This window comes from Falco punctatus, assembly GCF_963210335.1.
Source record: "Falco punctatus genome assembly, chromosome: 5".
NCBI classification, from domain to species: domain Eukaryota; kingdom Metazoa; phylum Chordata; class Aves; order Falconiformes; family Falconidae; genus Falco; species Falco punctatus.
In genome coordinates, this window is record NC_137584.1 from 74745433 (window position 1) to 74769473 (window position 24041).

Sequence of the window (24041 nt, forward strand, 5' to 3'; positions counted from 1 at the left end):
CCTTTACCATCAGTACTAGCCACCCAACTAATGAAGGCAGAAGTGTCCCACTGAAGACTGATGTGATCCAGATCCCTGACTTCACCAACTGATGGATTTCCTTGTCTGTCATTTAACTAGCAGTACAGTCCAAATCCAAAATTACAATACATTTTTTTAAATTAAGAAATACTAATTTTCAATTTTCATAAAATGAACACACGAGACCTGTAAAAGTTTAAAAAAATTGAAAGAAAAAATATGCAAGAGACGTCTCTCAAAAGAACCCTCTTCCATGCTCAGTTTAAAGGAGAAACCCCAGTCTGTACTAGTGTTTTACATATCCCTGAATTTTTTAGTCCATTTAAAACACTCTGTTCCTTAAGAAAAACAGCAAATGGTTAAAAAGGCTCAGAAGTAAGTTTCTAGAGTTAGTGGCAGAAATATTCCTTTAGACTACAGGAACATAAATGCTCCTTATTATCTTATTGTTTACTGAAATTTCTCCATTTTTGTCCTTGATTTCCATCTTTCGTCTTTGCTTCACCTTTAGACAAATAAAGTTTGATTTGGATGCTGACTATGCTGAACAAGAAATGTAAATACCTCTTTCCCTCTTCATGCCTTTTATTCTGTTGGCTCACGTCCAGGCGTAACTCCATAGTTGAACCACACAACCCCCCTGCAAACAGATTTACCTAAGCACACCTTATAAGTGTTCCTCCCATTTCACCCACTGCTGCAATTCCTTATTAGCATGAGTTATGTCTTGTTTCTGTACCAGAGAGCCATATTTGCTGCTGCTAAAATTCCTTTTACAGACTTCTGGACCAATTGTTGTTACGCATTAATGTTTTCATGGGATCAGATGTTAAAACCTAGTCCTTCCAAGGTTCCAAACTATCATTATTTTCTTTCACAGAATCACAGAATGGGTTGGGTGGGAAGGGACCTTAAAGACCATCCAGTTCCCAACCCCCCCACCACAGGCAGGGCCCCCTCCCCCCAGCCCAGGCTGCCCCCAGCCCCGTCCAGCCTGGCCTTGAGCCCTGCCAGGGATGGGGCACCCACAGCTGCTCTGGGCAGCCTGGGCCAGCGCCTCGCCGCCCTCACAGGGAAGAATTTCTGCCTCATCTCTCATCTCCATCTCCCCTCTCTCAGGTAAAGCCATTCCCTCTTGTCCTACAACTACATGCCCTTGCAAAATGATACATTCTTTCCTTTCTTCTGTAAAAACTGTTTCCCTGTATCTTCTGCTTTTTCCAGTAATCCACTACTTCCAGTTCTGTGCTTCGCTTAATTTTCCTTCTGTTTGTGCAATTCCCTCTTCTTCTACATGAAAAGTAGAGAAGGAAACAACTCCAGAGCCACCACCTGGTCCTGATGGCAGATAATTTGAATTCTTGATCTCCAAGCAAGGTGGCTACACTCAGGTTATCTAGTAGGCATGGTTCCTCACCTGTGCCAACTCCTAAACCTTACCATAGGAGCTGCTTGGCAGAGTGCCATTCGGTGCAAGCTAAAGCTAGGGATTGTTCTGGCTGTCTGGCAGATCACATCATGCAACAACCTTCACTGTTTCATTTACCAGAAGAGCAACAGTTTGAATATCCTCCTTCTCCATTTCTATAACTTCCCACTCCTCCAATTCACATTACACCTTCAAATATTCTCTACAGCCTCGTAAAAATCAAATGCCTTGAAAGTCAATACCGGGATGAGCGGTTCGGAGATCCCAGTACTAGAACAGGGCACAGCCCGTCTGACCTGACTCACTGCAAATGCAGGTCAGGCACTTCAGAAGGCAATATCTACGTTACAGTTAGAGCTACTATTTAGATACGTCTTTGTATTAAAAAATCCAGACTGGATTTATATATACTTAAGAGGATAATAATCTACTGGTGGTTTAGATTAAACGTTCCAGAAGTTTATTACCCATATAGTTAAAAAAGGACAATATTTAAGACTGAATTTTCCTGTCTTCACCTTCCAACTGCTGAATGGCATTAAGGTCCAATTTTCTAAATGAAACAGTAATACTATAATAACTCTCCCTCATGAAGATAATTACTAATTATAACCCAACCATCATTTGAACTTCTCTTTGAATAAGTAAAAGGCTGGGCTTAATCTTCTGCCATAAAATGGGGGGTTTATAACTAAAATTGTCTATTATTTTTTGAGATGCAATTATCATATTTATCCAACTGAATGCTGTTTCTTATACAATTTCTTTAAGGCTTTTTAACTAAGAGTTTTTGATGAGAGTATTTACAATTATCAGGACAATGACAATATTATTTTTTTCTCTTGAAGAAATACTATCTTGAAAGATGCCACTTGAATTAAGTTTCTTTCTAAGCACAGCATTCATGCTAACTGGTTTACCTTTCCAGGGAGGAAAGATATTGCGACCTTTAAGTCTTTTTAAGCTAGAAGAAAATAAAGGAAAAGCAGGACTGATGTGAAGAGGGGAAGGAAACACACTTATTAAACCTTAAGAAGGATGGTGCCGTCTTGTGTGCTTTACACAGCACTGAATATGGTGACAACCATCAATAAATTAACATTACTTGTAATAAAACCAGTACTGTTTATCTATTTATATGCTTTTGCTATTTGAAAACCTTTAAAAGTCCTACTGTGCAATTCTACAAAAACTTCTTATGTTCAGAATAAATAAGTACAGAGGTGGTTGTTTCAGCATGACAAACAAAGGTGAGTTACCCAGGAGGAATGCTCCTTCATCTGATGCTGGTTGCTATGAGGCCCATTTGCATGGCCACGCCAAAAACAGTTTTGACAGAGCTGGTAGTTGTGGCACTGCTGGCATCGGTACCGGAAACCCATCATGCTCTCACACCGGCAATACGAACATTCCACGGGATGGAAGACTTGGTGGAGATGGGGAAGGAGCGAGGGGTGGAAGGAAAAAAAGAAAAAAAAAAAAGAAAAAAAAAAGTAGTAAGCAAATTTACTAAAACCTCGGCCATCAAATTTCCCTGGAGTTTCCAAACCGTCCCCCAGTTCTTAACCACTTGTTATTCTGGGCAGATCATGGATTTTGGTTGCAGAGCAGGTAATTTCAGTAAGATTAACAGTAAATTTAAGGTGATGACAACATCGCAGTTCCACCTGACAAATTCAGTACTTCTTCCTTCAGCTTCCTCCCTCCTTGGATACACTCAGACCCAGAAGTCCCTGTGGAAGTCCAACAACACTGAGAAGACATACGAGTGGACAGGGAAAGCAGAAAGGCTGTATTCATAAAGGTTACTTCTGCCCGAGATCACTTTGCCCTAGAACCAGCTGAGAGCGCTTTTCACAGCAGAGGCAAATTCAGAGCCCCGCAAGGGGCTTCTGCTCTTAATTGCCTCTCACCGAGGAACTTCCCTCGCTCCTCCCCGACTGTGAGCTGCCTCTTGTACCTCTACAGCTTAAACTGAAGAAATCCTCAACATCTTAACATCTCAAGAATTGGAAATTTAAATTCAATTAGGTAGGAATGAGTCACCATCAGAAGCAGGCTTAAGTTTTGTTTGGTTTTTTTTTTCTAAAAGCTTCCCTGTTCTTCTACCCACGAACAATCAGAGCCTTGCTCCATTGAAGAGAGAAGTCTACAACAAACAAAAGAGGAAGGTGAGAATGAGGTAAAGGGGATATCTTAAATGTCAAATGCATCTTAAAAAGGTGAAGCACAGGAAACAGAATGGAAAGGTGAAGGAAGGTGAATTACAGGAGCAAATGGTTTAGCATTGCTGTCAGTCTAGAGCCTAAGTAATTACAGGCAGGTATACGTAACTGTGCTATGGAGAAGACCACAGGAAAAAATTGAGCAGCTCACTGTCCCATCAGCTGAAATTCTTAGCTATGTCTGTTATGAGACATATAAGACTACTGAAAGATGTAAAAGAAATAATTAGAAAGAGTCTGGAGTTTTGATCTATGATAAAAAATGATGACTTGGCTGTTCTAACTGAGACTTGGTGCAATACTGCACAGGGCAATAAAGTTAACATAGAGAGATACGGCTTCTACAGGAGCTTTGGCCAGTTAAACAGCCCAGAAGTGCCTGCTACCTCAAAAGCAGATATAAATGCCAAGGTGTTGAAAACACAGTTAAAGCAAAGACAACTTGAGCATTAACCTGATCAGGAATGCCATGGATAACTAGTTCAAGAATATCAGGTGGATGACACTTTATTGCAGCACGTAGCAACACTGTATATACAGCAAAGAACTTGATTGTGGGTAGGTGATTTCAATACATAAATTCCCATTGGGAATGGATTGTAGAGGGACTGATGACTTTTTTTTCTTTTCTTTTTAATAGAACAGGTAGAGAAAGCAATGAAAAAGAAAGACTTCTTTAGGAAGTGGAGAAGAGAAAACATGGCTTCAATGTGGCAGATTTCAGTAAACTCATGAGAATTAGTAGGCGAGTTACAAGAAGAAACAGTTCAACAAGAAAACTGAGTTAAGAGGATTGTCAGTCCCTTTAAAAAGTTACGCTAAAGAAACAAGCGTGAACTACCTCAGAGCAGAGAAAAGAGCAGACTGTAGTAAAAGATGAATGTGGCTAAAATTTAAGGGCTCCTAAATAATCTAAAATTCAAAAGGAAGTCTACAGAAGTGAAAACGAGGACAAACGATTAATGAAGGTTAAAATATTTAGGGACACAGAAAGAAAGAATGAGAGAAAACGAGGAGGGGATCTAAGAGAGACATTACATTAATTGTAATTACGATCTTTAAAGGGGGGTGAAATTATACATATATAACTACTGACTCCTCATCTTATTTTAACTAGAATATATACTGGAACAAATAATAAAGCAAAGTACTGTACGCACCTGCAGAACAACAGAGAAATGAGCCATGGACTACATTTGCCAAAACAACCTAATATATTTCCATGACAGACTAATCGACCTTGAAAATAGGAAACAGGCATCAAATGTCTATGACATTTATAGACTTATAGAACAGTTTGGGTTGGAAGGGACCTTAAAAGCTCACCCAGTTCCCACCCCCCCACCACAGGCAGGGACCCCTCCCCCCAGCCCAGGCTGCCCCCAGCCCCGTCCAGCCTGGCCTTGAGCCCTGCCAGGGATGGGGCACCCACAGCTGCTCTGGGCAGCCTGGGCCAGCGCCTCGCCGCCCTCACAGGGAAGAATTTCTTCCTCACATCTCACCTACATCTCCCCTCTTTCAAGTTTAGAGCCTAGCCTATTCCCCCTTGTCCTATCACTACGGGCCCTTCTAAAAAGTCCCTCTCCAGCTTTCTTGTTGGCCCCTGTCCTGGTTTCGGCTGGGATGGAGTTAACTTTCTTCTTAGGAGTGAGTACGGTGCTGGGGTTTGGCTCTGATGTGAAAACACTGTTGATAACCCACTGATGGTTTTAGTTGTTGATGGGTAATGTTTATACTAAGTCAAGGATTTTTTGGTTTCTTGGGCCCTGCCAGCCAAGATGCTGGAGGGACACAAGAGACTGGGAAAGGACACAGCCAGGGCAGCTGACCTGAACCAGCCAACAAGGTATTCCATACCATGGGACACCATGCCTGGTATATAAACCTGGGGGGATCATTGCTTGGGGAGCTGGGCATCCGTCAGCGGGTGGGGAGCAGTTGTGCTGTGCATCACTTGGGTTTCTTTCTCCCCTTTCCTTTGGATTTTATCCTTTTATCCACCTTTTCAGTATAACTGTTGTTCCTATTGTTATTGTTCTTACCTTTTTTTGTGTTTAAATTATTCAATTGTTCTTATCTCAACCCTTGAGTTTCACATTCCTTTCTGATTCTCCTCCCCACCCTTCCAGGTGAGCAAGGGGCTGCGTGGCACTTGGCTGCTGGCTGCGGTTAAACCGCAACAGCCCCCTTTGTGTACTGTCACCAATTTTTCATTTTACCTCAGTAATTCTTACAAAATCGGTGTCCCGTGATATTCTCATGACAGAGGCAAGCACACATTAGATGAAAGGACTGTAACCCAGATGTGAATCTCATTGGAAAAAGACCAGAGAGCAGTTAATTGTCAAAATGGAAAGATCTAATGAGCAAAGGGCTTTATTCCAGGTCATGCACTGATCAATATTTCTCATAAACATATTGAACTATCATCAAAAATGTCTGATTTAGGGCACCACATTTCAAGGAAGATGTGGGTTAATTTTAAGTACAGGAGAAAGCAATAGAACTGTCCAAACTGTATCTAGTAGACATCTTGGTTATGAGTAGACTGAGAAGGTTATCATCAAACATGCAAGAGGTACTTACAAAAATAGCAATACATTCTCCAGAGCCAGTGGCCAAAAAACAGGAGGTACTTAAGGGTTTAAACTGCAATAAGAAAAAATTCATGCTAGAACATTAGGAAAAAACTAAACTTTCTCACCCTAAGAATATTTAAACACTGATCTCATCCCAGCCTCAGGTCCAAAGAGATGTTGAAAATTGTTGATAGAGGATTTTAAGCAGCAGCAAGGCAGATCTTTCAAGAATGTTTACATATGTTTGAGTTTGCCTTTGGAGAGAGAGATGGGTGAAGTCACAGGTTCCCAAAGCTTCTTCCTGCACATGCACACACCCCCGCACTCTCCTGCAATATCCTTTCTGTCTGCAGCAGGGTTGCTGTCTCCTGCTAAGCCTGAGCATTAGGTCACTACCTTAATGAAAGCCAATATACTGCTATCAGCTGCTCACAGCATGTTCTGTCTGCCCCTGAGTATCCCTCCATCTTGTCTCTTCTTGCCCACCTTTTCAAAAATGCCTCTTATCTTCTCTGACACCATGCATTTAGAAGAGGTTACTATTGATGAAAAGGGGGGGGGGGGAAACCCCTTGAAATTGATATGCTTGATTTAGGAAAGCAATAATAACATTCTGATAAAATAAAACATTAGGCAAAATAATAATGGTGACAGCACTGAACATACTGCAAAAAGCATACTCGCAAAACGATTGGTAAAGAGAAGATTGGAACAATCAGTATCACAGATTATTAAATCACAGGAAAGGTACCTGTCCATCAAGACAGAAACCAAGGAGGTGCACTTTTTGGTTTGTCTGCCAGGGTATTTTGTTTGGGGTGGGTTGTTTGTTTTTTTGTGGTTTGTTTCCCCCCTGCCCCAAATGTGACAAGATTTAGCTATGGATGGGAAACAAATCAAGTGGACCGGTATGCTTCCTCCCAGTAGCAACCTGCTATCTTCCCCTTCCAGGCTTACTGGCAGGTGGTATCTCATGATCAAATGCAGATATTACTCTTTTCCCATTTTTTTGTTCATTTCTGAATGCTGTAAAATACGGCGTTGCAAACTATTTTCTCTCCTGTTCAGATCACTTTCCACACTCCCACCTGCATAAAGCCAACCGACTGAAGTTGCCATAAAGCAGTCAACTGAAAATGTTTTTCACATCATTGACATGCCCAGCTCCAAGTCACATCTGAGCCACCATGACCCCTCCCTGCCTATGGACTGCAAGAGTTCACCTCATGTCCCAGTCCATTTTCCCTTTCTCCTTCCTATTCTTCCTTTCCTGCCTCTGAAAGGTTTGTTCTAACCAAAATGCTCCTCATGCTTCGTTTTCTTTGCCTCAGTGATCTGAACGCTTCTTTATTGTTGATACCTTCTCTTTTGAAGGTGTCCCTTCACCCAAGGCTCCCTGTCACATATGGGAGTGGGAGTTTTAAAGCTTCTCTCCACTTCCCACTGCTTCCAAGCCTTCAGTCATTCCCTTTTCTGGCTGCCAGAATTCCAGACTCAAGTTTCCTACAGGTCTTTCTTGAAAGAGACTACCTGCTCCTTCCTCCCTTCACTCCTGCCAGCAGACCAGTTCCCTATGGAAAGTGCAGGAAGTGCAGCAGAGAGACTGGATCAAGAACTCAGTTCCGGCTGAGAAAAAAATCCTCCTTTCTCTGACTCCTGATCACGTATCTGTATTCAGCAAGTGTTTGCTTTCCCTTCTTTTTCTTCAACTGGTACAATCAGTGACTGTCGCTGTATTTCAGGTCCCTCCCAAGCATTCTGCCCCATGCTGCAGGACACGTCCTTCTACTTCCCATCCTGTCTGAGCCACCCTGGGGCTGGGGGGCTGGCATCACTAGCTCTGCTCAGGCTCCTGCATTGCAGAGTATCCCCGACAGAAATCTTGTCACAAAACTAACTTCACCCATCAAAGCTGTGCCCTCTTCTCCTTTCAACTCTGCCAGCCTCCGAAATTCTTCTAAGTAATATCTAACTCTTTGTTAAAGCCTTAACAGTATCTGTGCCATCAGTATTTAAATCTTCAATCATCAATTTTCAAGTCACTACTCAAATCTCCTCTCTCTCCATTCCCATTTCTTCTCTGATCAGGACACGTAAAATTCTTCCAAATGACAACCAGAACAACGTGGTGTGACCTTTCTCCTCTCCTGCCCTCCTCTGTCACACAGACACTTCTCATTTGCTCTGTTCTACAAATCCCTGATTTATTCAAAGACCTTCTTGTGCCACCTTGTGATTTACCTCAGACTCCTCACAGCTGTTCCTTCTTTATTATTATTTTCTTTGGTCTGTTCCCTTTGCTCTGCAACACCAAAATATACACATGATTTAGGTTTTAAAATTCCAAGGACAAAAATATTTAACTATTTTCTTCTATAGCCCCAAGTTCCGTTTGTCTCTAAGCCCACTGAGGGCACGCTTACTGTCTGATGTCCCTCTCCTTCAGTCTGAGTGTAAGAAATCCCTCTGCCTCTCACATTTCCACAGAAACTGTTCTGGTCAAAATCCCTTATTACTGTTCCCCATTCAAATGTGGGTACCTTTACTCCACCACTAATCTTTGAACTGCAAACCCCAAATCTGACCTTCCTCCTTGTCTTGAAATCTCCATCTACTGCCCTGGCTCCATCTTTTTATCTTCTATTTTTACTGCTGATGCCAAAATGCAGTCTTTGCTCTGTCTGGACAATGCCCTCCCCACGGGGGGCTATGGTTAAGGTCTTCCAGAATATCATAGTAATATAAATGACAGATTGCTAAAATGAAATAACAAAGAAGAGCTTTAGAGGAAAATTGTGCATCCATATTTTGGATGTTTCAAATCACCCTAATTTTAAAGATACATGAGAGAGTTAAGAGAGATGCAGAACTGAATGATCAGAGACTGGCCTGGAACTGAACAGCATGGTCAAGTTGCCTGCTTACACATGACAGTATTTCTGCAGGAAGAATATTCTCAGTAACAAAATGTAGATAGAACTAAAAAGGGGAAAAGAAGAGAGCCTTTAGTAAATTGTGAGGAAGAAATTCCCAAAGACATTAAAAATAAACTAGCAGGTAAAGGAAAATGAAAATATGACAGCTGCAAAATAAAAGAAATCAAAGAGGAGATAATAAAAACAGAAAGCTAAAGCATGATGAAGATGTAATAATTCAGCATTTTCACATAAAAAATGTTTCAGGGACAATGTGGAAAAAATCCCACTGTTCAAAACTTGGCTAAGACAGAATTAATGCTGGAGAAAAAACAATTTGAGGAATTTGCCATGACTATAAACACAAACTTTTATTATGCTATTCCTTTGCACGTGGTACTCATAGCTACATCTGTAAACAAGACATACTGCTACAAGATTTTGCTTTGTGCTAATGGACACAGGCCAGCAATATTGATGTGTACATCCATAACTTCTAAATGCTATTACTCCAATGTAAAATGTGTACAACTGATACTGTTAGCTATGAGATAAAGATTCCACAGAAAGCCTATTATTCCAAATACTGTATTCCTTATAAAGCTGTATGTAATTTTACCACAAAAATCATGCTTAGTATATAATGTACATGCTAAACTACAGGTTTCAATGCTGACTTTCAGATCTTCCTGTGGAAACTATTCAAATGAGCAGAAGGAGAACTCTTGCAGGAGATTAACATCCTCAGCTAAAAATCCATGGATAGAGGTCTGCTTAGGTGGCAGTCAGAGCAGGATTCTGTACCTTCCTGTTGACTAAAGCTGGAACCTGACCTCCTTGGTCTAAATTAACAGTTGCGGATACATCCAAATACTTTCTGGTCCTGCGTTCTGCTGCTAAATCTCTAAACAAAAGCTAGTCTCTGGGACTAAACACATTTTGCTCCATTCAGTGCAGCGGAACGCTGGTTTATAGAACCTGTGGTCTATGGGACATGTGGATCTGGTGGATCACTTCAGCAGGATTACTGATGGGTTACATTCGCAGGTTATGATGAACAGAAACAATCTGGCACGTGCAATACAGCAGAACTGTTTAAAATTATCTACATTCCACTGGAAAGCTTAGGGACCAGCAAACCAGAGTAAGACTGAAACGTAATACAGATTTTGTATCTAGAAAGAAACAATGGGTGTAAAAACTCACAGAATACCACCAGTGGTACACACTCCAAGGTGTCAAGTCAGATGATGGCTCTAAGCAGGGCATGGAAAAACACAAGTGTATCACAAGTCCCAGCCTGAGTTGTGCAAAGACTCTGCTGAGTAGCAGCTTAACATTTCCCTACACTGTAAAAAATGCTACATCAAATCATTACCCTTACCCAAGTTATCACAGACAGGAACAAACACACCAGAGCAGCATGGACTGAAAAATCTTTGCAGAGGAGTATTTTTGAAATGTGCTTTCAGATGTTTGCTATCACTAGTGTATGCAAGTGATGCTGTGCCTCTTAGAGGGGGATAAGTCTTCCTAATTATAATGATATCTACAGCAGCTGGTAGTTGGTAGCTGGTAGCTTCCTTTCCCTTTCTTTAAAGCAATCATCTGGAGAATCTAAATAATTTAAAACTGGGTTTTAAGGGCAAGAGTTCACAATCAGAAGAGCCTTCCATAATGACAACTTACAACTCAGGCAGTGCAGGCAATTACCTATTGCTAGTACAGAAGATTTTAATGCTACATTTTTCTTATTAAGCCTTTTCCTTACCTACTGACAACACAAGGACAATGCAGAGCTCCATGAAAATGCCAAGATTCCCTAAAGCAAAAATGGAAAAAATTTTGGCTCCTGAGTAATCATGAAAACATTGACTCAAAACCACAATAAGGAAGAAAGGAAGAGTAGTTTCTTGATGGATGTCAGTGACACACTCAGAGCAGCAAAGGCCAGACCGACTCAAAAGCACAAGTTTCTGTCACTGGAACTCCTTTACCACCATCAGGATAATTCTGAAATAATTCTGAGTCTGCCTGTAAACTTATATTTCTTAATGGAAACTAGAATTCACAGAAGCCTGGGGAAGCACAGAGAGAAAGAAAAGTGTGAAAATAAGGTAATTCCGCTTCAGGAAAGGCAGAGAAATGGCAACACAACCCACCCAGACACTGAAAACACTGCTCAGCCACTGACCCGCCCATCTGGAAGGGAGGAGGGGAAGAAAGGGAAAGGTGCTGGAGATGGGACACAGAGCACCGAGAGGTGCCAGAGCTCTGCAACAACAGAGCCTGGCCTCAACCAGCCTCCACTCGACCTCCCGTGAGGGGAATCATGTTGTTAGAGGGGAGTTTAAAGATGGTCCGTGCACATCAGAATCCCTGTCAAAACACCAGCATGACTGGCGCATCCTCCTAGGAAACCACCTTCCTCCTTTCAAGAAATGTGAAAAAGCCAAAAAGAAAAATGGCATCATCACAGTTCTGTAGATTTTTAAGCTTTTTTAAATTTTCTTTCCTGTTTTTTCAAAGGGAAGCCAAAAATTAACTCCACTGTGAGCCTCTGTCTTCCCTTGTGAAAAGTAAAAGATTTATCCCAGCTGAGGCTGCTCAGCAGCTGCTAAATAAAATTTTTGTTATTTTAGGAAAGTCAGAAATTCTCAATCCCATTCAGAAATTACTGAAGTTATTTTGATCTTTTTGGGAAAGTTAAAGATTTGTCACAGAAGGTGGTCAAAGCTTGAGTTATAATACCTGACCAAAGAATTAGTTGACACAGTTTAAAAAAAAAGTTATGGAATACTTTTTAATTGGGAACTCCTAAACAGGAACTGCTTTCTCCCTACTGCACACATTTGTCGGGTTTTTTTAAGTGTTGTGTATCAGGCAAGATACAATCCTTACCCTAGAGAGTCTACGAGCTAGCAAAGTATTTCTACAAATGTTAATATAAGCTTAAGATAACAGCAGTGACAAGTTTAAAAGCTAGACATTCTTTCCTATATTCTCCCTTTGCTATATATGAGAGAGGGAGAAAACATAGCCTGAAGACTCCTTCCACTTGCATTTACCAAGGACCCTCTTTCTACAAAAGCGTAACAAACCAGATTAGAATGCCTGCACAAAAGCATATTGTGATTATGCTGCCTATTATCATGCAAATTGAGAAATAACATGCCAAGCTATTTGTTTAGATCAATACATGCAATCCATGGGGTTTATCTGATGCCTTGAGAGAAAAGAGATGTGATTTTTTACCTCTAAATGCTATTTTGTCAATAAAACAAGTTCGGTTCAGAGCTTAATTGCCTCTTGCTTGTATCAGCGTTGAAGACAACCAAGGAAACTGCAGGATTTTTTTTTTTTAAAGGTGCCATCTGAGGTGTTCAAGTGCCTCTGCAGTAACTCAGCAGTGATTGTCACAGTAATTAATGAGAATACCTACAAGCTGTGAAGATGACAAGCATCTGGTTGTGGGGAAAGGTTAGGAAAGAAAAGTACCACACTGACAAGGTGCAATCCAGAGAAAACTAACTTGCAGGGGATATTAACTAACTCCAGAACAAGATCACTACTAAACAGATACTACGGGGAAAAGTGTTCAAGATAGTAAAGACACAAAGGATGGATCTTTATGGACTGAGTCCATTTTTATCAAGTAGACATTGTTTACAGGCTCATGGTGGAAGAGGAGAACTTCAGGGAATGATTCAGTGGGATTTTCATTTCAATCATACCTAGAATCACAAAAAGCACTGAACAGCTGAGGATGGAAGGGACCTCTAAAATGACTAGAAAGGCATTAAGCAGAAGAAAAGATAACAGCTAGTAGGGCAGGGCTTTTGAAGGGTGATAACATGACTTTACTCTGTGGGGAAGGAAACAAAAGATGAGGTTTAGTTTAGGGGTGAAGGAAAAAAGTGGGTTTTTTTCTAGAATTCACATACAAAACATCATACGCATATACTGCGTACAACTGTACAAGAAGTTAAACACACCACCTTTTTGGCCACTAAACACAGCAATAGTTTCAATACAATTGCACAACCTTCTGCAGGAAACCTTTTTGCTTCCCTGAACTCCATAAAGCCCTCTCAGCCAGATGATTCTTTCATCACACTTTCTCACTGTTAAACTTCAGTTTTCCATCCTTTATTGCTCCTTAAATACTTTCCATAGGCAGTAAACACAGGAAATTTTAGCTAAGAAGAGGTCTGGAAGTGAGAGGAGCTCAGCATTTACCTCCCACAGTGAGCACTGAAGTGAATCGTGCTCAAATACTATTCAAGGCAGGCATTTGAGCGGGTACCAAAATCTTTGGGAGATAGCGCTTGAAAGCATATGTTAAAGCATGGTTCAAGTGAAGTTTTTTTAAAAGCTCCAGAACAAACAAGAACATATAGAGAATATAGTTTTTCTGCTGTGTTGTGGGTTTTTTTTTCATCTTCCACTACTAGTGGTACTAGAACTCTAAAACCGATCTTGTTTTGCATTGTTGCTGATGATTTCAAAAAGAACATCTTCATCCCAGAAGCACAGAACACTTTCACTGCAACAAAAGTCTGGGCTTAAATGCTCTGAGATTAAGTCCGTTACAGTGGAACGATGAAGGCATTAAGCGCTTCATTACGTGAGAATGAACAGCATATTTACATATGTGGAACAGAAACCTTGCTCCAACCAGATGTTTCAAACAAGAAAATATTCCATTTACCATTTTCAACATGGGCAAGTCTGTGCATGAGAGGCAGCCACACAAGGCACTGAGGAGGTGGATCAGCCATCAACGTGTCTAAAAACATGTTTAGCATGATCTTTTTCTGCAAAGAAAAGACAAATAGAACTTAATAAGAAAAACATCAATTCTATATACCAAAATCTACTTCAGCCTTTAAAATCTATGACTCAACTTCTAACAGGACACAACTACTTTGCTCATGGAGTTTCAATCTGTATTAGACAAATAGTAACACCACAATGAAGTTATTAGTATAGACACGATATAATCATACAAAAATAAATGATAAACAGATGAACAGAAAACCCCAAGGAACGGAGGACTAGTCAGGATTGGTTCCTGAGTCACAGTGAAAGGTTCTTATTTTGAAGAGGAATACAGCAAATGTGAGTGGAGGTCATTTAACAATGTAGAAAGCAGCATTTCAAACATACAGACAGCAATGAAAAAAGTAGACATATGTAATTACCGCTAATATTCATACATGATCCATACAGTAAATGACTCTTTAAAAAGGTAAAATAAAAAAAAAAAAAAAGAGGCATGGGGAGAACCAGGCTAAGGTTTTACACAACTGTCAATTAACAGTTGGACTTGATGATCTCAAAGGTCTTTTCCAACCTAAACGATTGTATGAAAAACAAAACTGAAATGAAATCATTAGAAGGAAGTCAGGCATGTTAAGAGTAGTATTTTCTGAGGTTTCAAATTCAAGTGAGCAAGAGAAAATATGTGCTGCAAATACAAACAGATGGAGACAACCGGTAAGAAAAACAGCTACGCATATTATGGATACAAAGAAAGACTAGGTTGGCTTTTGCATACAATAAGCTGGATGCTTAAGAACTTCTCGTAGGCAGAAGACCAGCTGGTCTGATGGCACTTTTTTCTCACCTTGGCATATGGCAGTATTACGCTAAAAAGCATCCACAACAGGGAGGGTAAGCAGAGCTAGAGGAAAAGCCAGTCTGGTTTTCCAGCAGCTGTGAAACTAATTGTAGCTTTCACTTGCAACTAGCATGCCACAAATTAAGGTGTTTTTTGTTTGGAGTTTGTTTTGTTCTAATTAATGAGAAGGTTTATATTTAAACATCAATATTTTCATGATTACAGGCACCTAATACCTCTGCAACTAACTATCCTGGAAAGATAATTTAGAATTATTATTATCTATCACAGTTACCATTAAGGAAAATTCTAAGAAATATTTAATCTTACTTCTTCCAACTTTTATAAGGTGTCCTTGTTCCAGTCTCTCTGCTTAATAAATTAAAAGCTTTTCCTGAACAGTTAACTGCTGCTACAAGAGAGTCCAAGAATTCCCTTTGCCAGACACAACACCAGACGCACTCACTACCTGGACAAGAACGCACGCCTGGATCCTGCCTGGCAATCCCAGCCCTCCCTCCTCCTCAAGGCCAAGTCATCCTTCAGGCTATTAATAGCTACACTTGGTCAACCTGCCTTCTCCTCCTCCTGGGTGAAGAAATCAAATTTCTTTTTAACAAATACACGTTTTATAAGGCCATGAAACGCTGTAAATATGCCAAACAAAGCCTTCTGCTAGAAGGAGAACCACAGTTATTAACTGGGAATTAACCGAGGGTGGTGTGTGATATCTGAGATCAGAAAGGGCTGCTTGTGTAACAGGAACCGTTGTGCTAATGATATTAAATGGCAGCATCATCTGTAATTGATGTGCAGATTTTGTGTTTCAAATCTTAACATAATTACCTAGTTGCTTGTATAGTTACTGTACGACTTCATAAAAATGCCTCTAAGGTTCCCAATCTTGCCTTGGCTCTCACCTCTCATACTGTTTCACATCCAAGAACGTGAAGGTTAGTCCAAATAAGTACTGCTCACAGACAGACAAGTTTTCTGGAGACAAGACTCAGGACCCATTAGACATCATGGCAATTTTTTAAAAGGGTAAAAAGGAGGACACTAGGAACTACCAGCCAGCCTCACCTCCATGCCTGTTAAGATCATGGGGCAGATCCTCCTGGAAAACACATTGAAGCATACAGAAGACAGGGAGGTGATTTGAGACAGCCAGCACAGCTTCATGAAGTGCAACTCCCGCCTAACTAATCTAGTGGCCTTCTATGATGTGACCATCGGTGGACAAGAGAGGAGCTACAGATGGCATGTACCTGGACTTCTGTAAGGCCTTTGAGATGGTCTATGACAATGTTCTGGCCACTAAATTGGAGAGATAGGGGTTTGATGGATGGACTCAGATAGATAAGGAATTGGCTGGCTGGTTGCATCTAAAGAGTTATGCTAAATGGCTCAACATCCAAGTTGAAACCAGTAACGAGCAGTGTCCCTCAAGGGTCTGTACTGGGACCAATACTATTTAATATCTTCATCAATGACATAGAGGGATTGTGTGCACCCTCAGCAAGTTTCCAGATTATAACAAGCCCAGTGGTGCAGTTGATTCACTGGAGGGGAGGGATGCCATCCAGAGGGACCTTGGCAGGCTCAAGGGGTGGGCTAGCGTGAACCTCATAAAGTTCAACAACATCAGGTGCACCTGGGTAAGAGCAATCCCCAATATCAATACAGGCTGAAGGACGAAAGGATGGAGAGCAGCCCTGCCGAGGACAACTTGCAGGTACTGGTGGATGAAAAATTGGACACAAGCCAGCAATGCACACTCACAGCCCAGAAAGCCAACTGCACCCTGGGCTGCATCAAAAGCAGCGAGGCCAACATATCGAGGGAGGGGATTCTCCCCCTCTACTCTCCTGAGATTCCACCTGGAGTAAAATGTCCAGCTCTGGGGCCCATGGCACAAGACAGACATGGACCTGTTGGAGCAGATCTAGAAGAGGGCCACAAAAATTGTCAGAGGGCTGAAATAGGCTTTTCTTATGGAGAAGGCTGGGGTTCAGCCTGGAGAAGAGAAGGCTCCAGGGAGATCTTATTGCAGCCTTTCAATATATAAAGGGGGCTTAAAAGAAAGACAGAGAAAGACTTCGTACCAGGGCCTGTAGTGACAGGACAAAGGGCAATGGTTTTCAACTGCAAGAGGGTAAGTCTAGACTAGACAAGGAAGAAATTTTTTTTTTAACGAGGGTGATGAGACACTGGCACAGTCTGCACAGAGACATTGTGGATGCCCCATTCCTGGAAGTGTTCACAGTCAGGTTGAATGGGTCTTTGAGAAGCTTGATCTAGTAAAAGATGTCCCTGCCCACCACAAGTGGGTTGGACTAGATGATCTTCAGAGGTCCCTTCCAACCCAAACCATTCTACGATTCTATGACTCTACAATTAGACAGTGATACGTGATAAGCACAGTGGCAGAACCATCTAAACCTAGCTGGAGAGTTTCTTTCTCCTATAGACAAGGATGTTCCTCAAAGAAAAAAAAAAATAAATGGTTTCCTTTAAGCAACGAGAACCTTATGAGTTGTCAAATCCTGTGTATGGAGTGATGTAACTTCCACGTAATTCACAAGAGGCAGTAGGGACACAGGGGTCTGGGTTTTTTCACAGCTACAGGTAGAATATTTTGCGACCTATTGACCAAAAAGAATCACACAGCTTTATCACTGCTTGATCTTGTCTGTCTGGGTATCGGCATTCTCGGAAATGGCTGAGTTGACAGGAAAGCAAACAGCAGTCATCTCCTGGAAATTATGAATGTGTCAGAGAAGTAGCCTAGACAAAGCCCTTTCTTGTAGCTGGTCTAGTATTTCCTACTGGCTTCAGAACCCAACCATGGAGTAACCACAAAAACATCACTCAAAAGCCACAATTTGTGATGCAGCAACAGTCAAATAATCTGCCAGCAAGGTTCCAACCTCCAAGACTATAAACTGAAAATTAGTAAATGTGAAGGCACAACCAGTCACAAGGGTCAAATGCTCCCCAGGAGAACAAATGCATTTCTGCACAGATACTCTCTGTAATCACCTGCTTACTCTCTGTCCCATCTTAATAATTGTTTTTACCATTGCTGTTAACATACCTACTTGTCTTAATAGCTCTGTAGTCTCAGATCTTGCAGGTGGGTGCATGGGCATGGTATTCTTATATTTAAAAAAATACCATAGGCTTGCTTCAATAGCAAAACCAGCCAGTTTTACTGTTACGCTGCCAACATGCTTGTTCCAACAAGATGTTAATGCACGTATCTCCCCACAAAATACTGGCGCAAAACCACATCCTCTGAGCCAACACAAAGATACGCGTTTTTAACTCTGCAGTGATCAAAACAAGTTATACTGAGCTAAGCAGCTGCCTATTAGGCCCCACCTGTACCTGTCTTGTGTTCAAACTGCAACTCTATCAGAGTACGCTTACGTCATCCTTTATACAGAAGACCATCCTGTCCTTAATAAATAACTCCTTACTACTCGCGTTGATAAGACTGTATGTCCTGACCATCCTTCTGACACCATTAAGTGCGTGCAGCCAGTTCAGCTGTCAGCCACATCATCCATGAAGCCCAAGCCAACCAACGCTTTAGCAAAGCTTTCACGTAAGGCATGCACAGTGCCTGTCTACGCCTGACTCCATCACTCATGCTGCTGAGCTTCAACAGAATAACCAGCAGTTTGACTGTACCGAAGCCAAGCTCCTGGCTCCCAAGTCACTGAAGTGAACTCCACAGCTCAGCAGAAACACTGCAATTAAACTGTTCTGTAAGTGAGAGATGAAGTGGACATGCCTCTGCAGCGACAGGACAGGCTGTGCTATCAATACAGAAAGTTTCTGACTAAGGCAGGGAATGTCATGGTGATACAACATCTCTGACAGACTGGCTGTAGCCAAGTGAACAAAGTCTTAAGAAAATTATGACATGACATCTTACATCTGCGGAAGCCCCCACTTGACCTAGAATACTAAACTATTACTGGAAGCTCTTCATACATCTGGAAGCCATCACAAAGAATGCAGTGCTTGCCAAAAGCATCCCAATAAACTCCATTTTGTGTGGGCAACAAGTTTGAATTATTCCATCTGTGACCCAAGAAATGAAAGAGAGTTGTAGAGTGTGTAACAATTACTGACACTTTTTTTGCCCATCTGCCCTTTCACCACTCAGAGAGCAGTAAATTATTGGCCTTTGGCACCTGAAAGAAGTGGCTCCCAGAACCATGATCTCCATGGGTAGCCAGGAACCACAGCTGGCCAGGAAGGATTTGTCTCATGGTAGTTTTACTTAAACGCTAGGGAATGTCACTGGCGCTAGACATCAATCATGCATGCTTTTATTTTATTAAACCTGTGCCTGGTTTAACCACTCAGTCTCCCAAATGATTCCAGCATTCAGATCAGCTGTTAGTATCAGCTAGGAACCATTTTTAATAAACAGTTTCCATCTAACCACCCTGCTTGAGGGAATAAGAGAGTTTAATAGCATAGATGTGGTCAGACCATTCCAGTTGGCCTTAGGACCACAGAACAGCTCAAGGCACTGCTCAGCTAACCAGTGTAAATGTAGCTTATACATCAGTCATGTAAATGCCGAAGTCTGAAACCCCACAGCTTTACCAATGCCATCTGGAAAGAATTTTTGCAAAATGATAGGCTGTAAAAGGAGAATATCACACAAGTACCTCTGGGAAGCTTATTTTCAGATCCGGGAGGCCTAAGAAAATGGAATTAAATCTAAGACAGATTATCCATCTACTTCCCAGGACCTGTTTGTTTCAGAAAGAACTGTCATAGGGTACAGCATATATCTGGATTAATTAAAAAAACATTACCACTGTCTGCAAACCTGGCCTTACACTAGGGATTTTGTTTTGCTGAATAAAATTGGAGCAAAGGAATTTCTAAAAGTGAATCAATATGAAGAATTAGCTTTATTGTTCATGGGAGCCAGTCAAAGAGTGCTAAGACATGCTGCAGGCAAGCCACATGCAAATCACAGAATCATTTAGGTTGGAAGAGACCTTTAAAATCATTGAGTCCAACCGTTAACCCAGCACTGCCAAGCCCACCGCTAAACCACGGCCCCGAGCACCACATCTTTAAGTCTTTTAAACACCCCCAGGGACGGTGCCTCCCCCCCTCCCTGGGCAGCCTGTCCCAGTGCTGGACACCCTTTCGGTGAAGAAATGTTTCCCAGTCTCCAACCTAAACCTGCCCTGGTGCAACCTGAGGCCGTTCCCCCTTGTCCTGTCGCTTGTGACCTGGGAGCAGAGACCGACCCCCCTGGCTGCAGCCCCCTCCCAGGCAGCTGTAGGGAGCGATCGGGTCCCCCCCGAGCCCCCTCCTCTCCAGGCTGACCCCCCAGCCCCCCCATCAGACTGGTGCCCCAGCCCCTGCCCCAGCCCCCTGCCCGGCTCTGCACACGCTCCGGCCCCCCAAGCTCTGTCTGGGAGTGAGGGGCCAGAACGGACCCCAGGGCTCGAGGGGCGGCCGCACCGGTGCCCAGCCCTGCTGGCCACAATGTCGCTGACAAGCCAGAATGCCACTGGCCTTCTTTGGCAACCTGGGCACACTGCTGGCTCATGTTCAAGGGTAGTCAATATACCTCACTTGGCTACCATGGTAAGATTTGCATGAAGTACCTTAGAAATCTCAGCCAACTGTCAAAGTCTAGCTGGCTACACTAGCATCTCTTTATGATTAAGAGAGAAACCTGTCACTTTCAGAGCGTAGGCTTCCGAAGAGAATGAAAACCCCATCCCTGTTCCCTTTGCAGACAATGGAAAGGGCATGTAGAGCTTAGAATCCAATTAGTCTGACTTCTGTAGCTCCATCGTGAGGTTGAGGTTTTATACCCAGCAGCTCCGCCACTGACATGAAACTTGGTTTGGTCGGATCAGTTTCTCTACGTGTGTAGATGGCTTGCACTGACATACCAGAAAGGGTGGCACGTCTGTGGGAGCATGTATGGCCCGGAAACACCTCAGCCAGTATGGAAACAGAGCAAAATATTTATTACACTATTAGTAAAATAAAACTCTGTCCTCTAACTCACAGATGAGCTGGAGCCCTCACTGTTTCCTAAATCAAAGGCTGTTTCCTACTGTGTTGTTGTTTCAAATACACTAATTGCTAATTAACTACAGTTTAGCAAAAGAGACTATTTCAGAAACAGATCTTCTGGAACATAATCATGACCAGGACCTAAACATTTACTTTTAGGCCTAAGATTATCTAGGTTCATGTTTAAAATTGATTTAAGGATTATTTACACTATTTACATTATCTCAAATTAGAAACAAATTCTTGGAACAATTAAATTACAAGTAAAACGATAAAGAAATAAAAAGCTCTTTTAAGATTATTATGACAACATCTAATCCAAACATTACATGTAATGGAAATATTTTGGAAAAAAACCCCGCTATATCAATAAGCACAACAGTGAAACTGATTTAAAAATAAACTATGTGTACACAATGTATTTATTTTATACAGCCCCAACAAACTAGCAAGTGGTCTGTTGAAACTAATATTTTTAACACGAGAGCACTTTAAAAAAAATAATCAAGGGAAAACAGTAAAACCACTGTTTCATGTTTTAGAAAATAAATAGGTCATCCTTGCTATTCTTCTGATGGGGAACTGAAGTGTCCCTTCAAGGAGGCAAACAAACTAAAACTGCGCAAAATCCTTTAGCCGCCTAAAACCTAGACATGCTATTTTAAATTATTTAGACTGTCTTAAAACTGCTTAGGTTATACAGTGTATATTACCAAACCCCCTCCCCTCCAAACTCCACACAAACTACAACCACCACAGCCAGTGGACTTCAGAAGAAAGCACTAGATTAACAAGCAACAGAAAATTCCTGTTTTGTTTAACTCTTACTTGTTGTGGGAAACAGGTCCGTACAGAATGCTCTGTGTATCCAAAAGAAGGCCCCTCAAACACAGCTGTTGGAAGTTTTAGAACTTCTTTCAAAAACTGATCAAACTTTGTAAATATCATAAGTCCATTTGAATCTGATATTTGAGAGAAAATATCTGTAAGAAAATATAATAAAAACCCTACAGTAAATACATGCTTACTACAGAAAAAATATTATTTCAATCCATTTCAACTGCAAGAAAGTTTTTTGTTTTATTCTGACAATTTCTTACCGCTTGCTATCAAGATATAATTTATAAATGAATATATTTGAACATGCCACAATATAAATCTTCCCGTTTCCTCTATCCCATCTCATCCAGTCTTGAAAAAAGATTCTGCCAGTGCATTAACTGTAACAGCAAGAAAGCAGAAGCTAGGAGCCGTTATAAAACTTAGAGAACATTACATCTTCAAGTTTATGCCTTCAAAATAAACCTACATAAAATCCTCTGAGAAATCTCCTAGAATTAAAAAAGTTGTAAGAATCACAAAGTCAAAACTGGCAAAACTCCTGGTAAATCTGGTGCACGTCAATGGCATGTTAAATTTAAATAACACAGCATTAGAAGAGAGCAGTCAGAAACTGGGGTGCAACGCCCTCCATCACCAAGGCTAAAACTCACCAGCCGTGCAGCTGAGTGGATGGGGAAGAAGAAATCTGATCTAATTTTTTATTAGAGATTCTGTGTACACTGAAGAGCTAGAAAAGGAACTTTCACTTGCAATGAGATGAGGTATGCTTTTTATTTCGCTACGTGGGGCTAAAGATGTTTCCAAAACCAAAAAGAAGATCAAGCAAGATGTTCAGCAATCTTGTGTATCTACGGAAAAGGAAAGGGGGGAGGGTGGTCCCAGGCAGTGGCAGGGAAGAGGGTAGTTTTGCATGGAATTTCACTCCCAATGTAAAATACCCAGCTGTGGGTACGTGGATGATATCACAGAATGTTTTAAGTGGGAATGGACATTAAGGACCCATTAAGTCCCACCACCCCCCCGCCATGGGCAGGGACCCCTCCCCCCAGCCCAGGCTGCCCCCAGCCCCGTCCAGCCTGGCCTTGAGCACTGCCAGGGATGGGGCACCCACAGCTGCTCTGGGCAGCCTGGGCCAGCGCCTTGCCGCCCTCACAGGGAAGAATTTCTTCCTCATCTCTCATCTCCATCTCCCCTCTCTCATGTAAAGCCATTCCCCCGTGTCCCATCGCCACCTGCCCTTGCCCAAAGCCCCTCCCCAGCTTTCTTGCCGGCCCCTTTAGGCACTGGCAGGTGCTCTAAGGTCTCCCCGCAGCCTTCTCCTCCCCAGGCTGAGCCACCCCAGCTCTCCCAGCCTGTCCCCACAGCAGAGCTGCTCCAGCCCCTGAGCATCTCCCTGGCCTCCTCTGGCCCCGCTCCAGCAGCTCTGTGCCGGGAAGGATGTCTCCTGAGCCTCCTGCTCTGGAGTCCCTCTACCCCCTTACTGCACGAAGCTCAACTCCTCCAGCCGTTCCACATGACCAACCCAAAGCTCCCAGCTCTCAAGTCTCAGAAAAGGTAAAAAAATATGAGAGATGTGTAGATAGCATTATAAGAAAATGATGTCATATAAAATATTAGGGACAGCTGCACACAGAAAAAGCAGAACTGTCCTGAGATCAAAAACCTCTTTGGAAAAAACAAATCTCTCGAACAGCAAAACTAGGTCTCTGATATACTTGCAGAGTCAGATTACTCTATAAAGGAAGATTTCTCTAATAAGAGCACTAATGTTAGTAAGACCTAAAATTTTCCAAGATGTGACAGAAACCAGAATTCTTCACTAACACAGAATCATCTATGAGGTTGTTTAAGACACCATCAGCAATTAAACATCAAAAAGGATATGTTGACAGAAAATAACCTTAAGTGATCAAAACTACGACCGTTAAAATAAGACTATTTCAGAAAGGCATATTTCTAGTAAACTGGAGAAATTATACCAGCCTCCTGAATGAACGAGCTTATGAAGAAGCCTACGATATCTGAGTTAAGGGTAATAAAGCCATCACTGGCTGAACAGACAAGCTTGAAGCTCTGAAACTCTTGTTGAATAATCTTATAAGCCATATTAGGAGTAATGGTGGAAAAGAGAAAAAAACAAAAAAGAAAAAAAAAAACAAAAAGAGAAATGGGGGGTTGGGGGAGTTATGTATTTCAGAAAATTACGACAAGCAGAAAAATTATATTTAATCTGAAAGTTAAATGTGAAAGAAAAGTCAGAATCAAAATGCACACAAATGAAAGCTATGGAAACAACTAAAACTAATTAGAGCGCCAAACTTCCAGAATCCTAAT

At 41.7% G+C, this 24041-nt stretch overlaps 1 protein-coding gene across 16 annotated transcripts in view; it reads right to left on the reverse strand.

The window, feature by feature from the left end:
- Positions 1-24041, reverse strand: part of DTNB (dystrobrevin beta) — a 224799-nt gene that overhangs the window by 162205 nt on the left and 38553 nt on the right. For 14 of the 16 annotated variants that reach the window (XR_013928598.1, XR_013928599.1, XM_080390254.1 and 11 more), the window contains 3 exons: positions 21693-21847; positions 13881-13986; positions 2710-2876 (listed from right to left, as the gene is read on the reverse strand). Coding sequence is in view for 14 of the 16 variants with exons in the window: in XM_080390254.1 (XP_080246380.1) it covers positions 2710-2876; positions 13881-13986; positions 21693-21847 (428 nt within the window). In the remaining 2 variants the exon portion in view is untranslated. The remainder of the gene's footprint in view (positions 1-2709; positions 2877-13880; positions 13987-21692; positions 21848-24041) is intronic. The other 2 variants (XM_080390253.1, XM_080390247.1) reach the window with 1 other exon arrangement.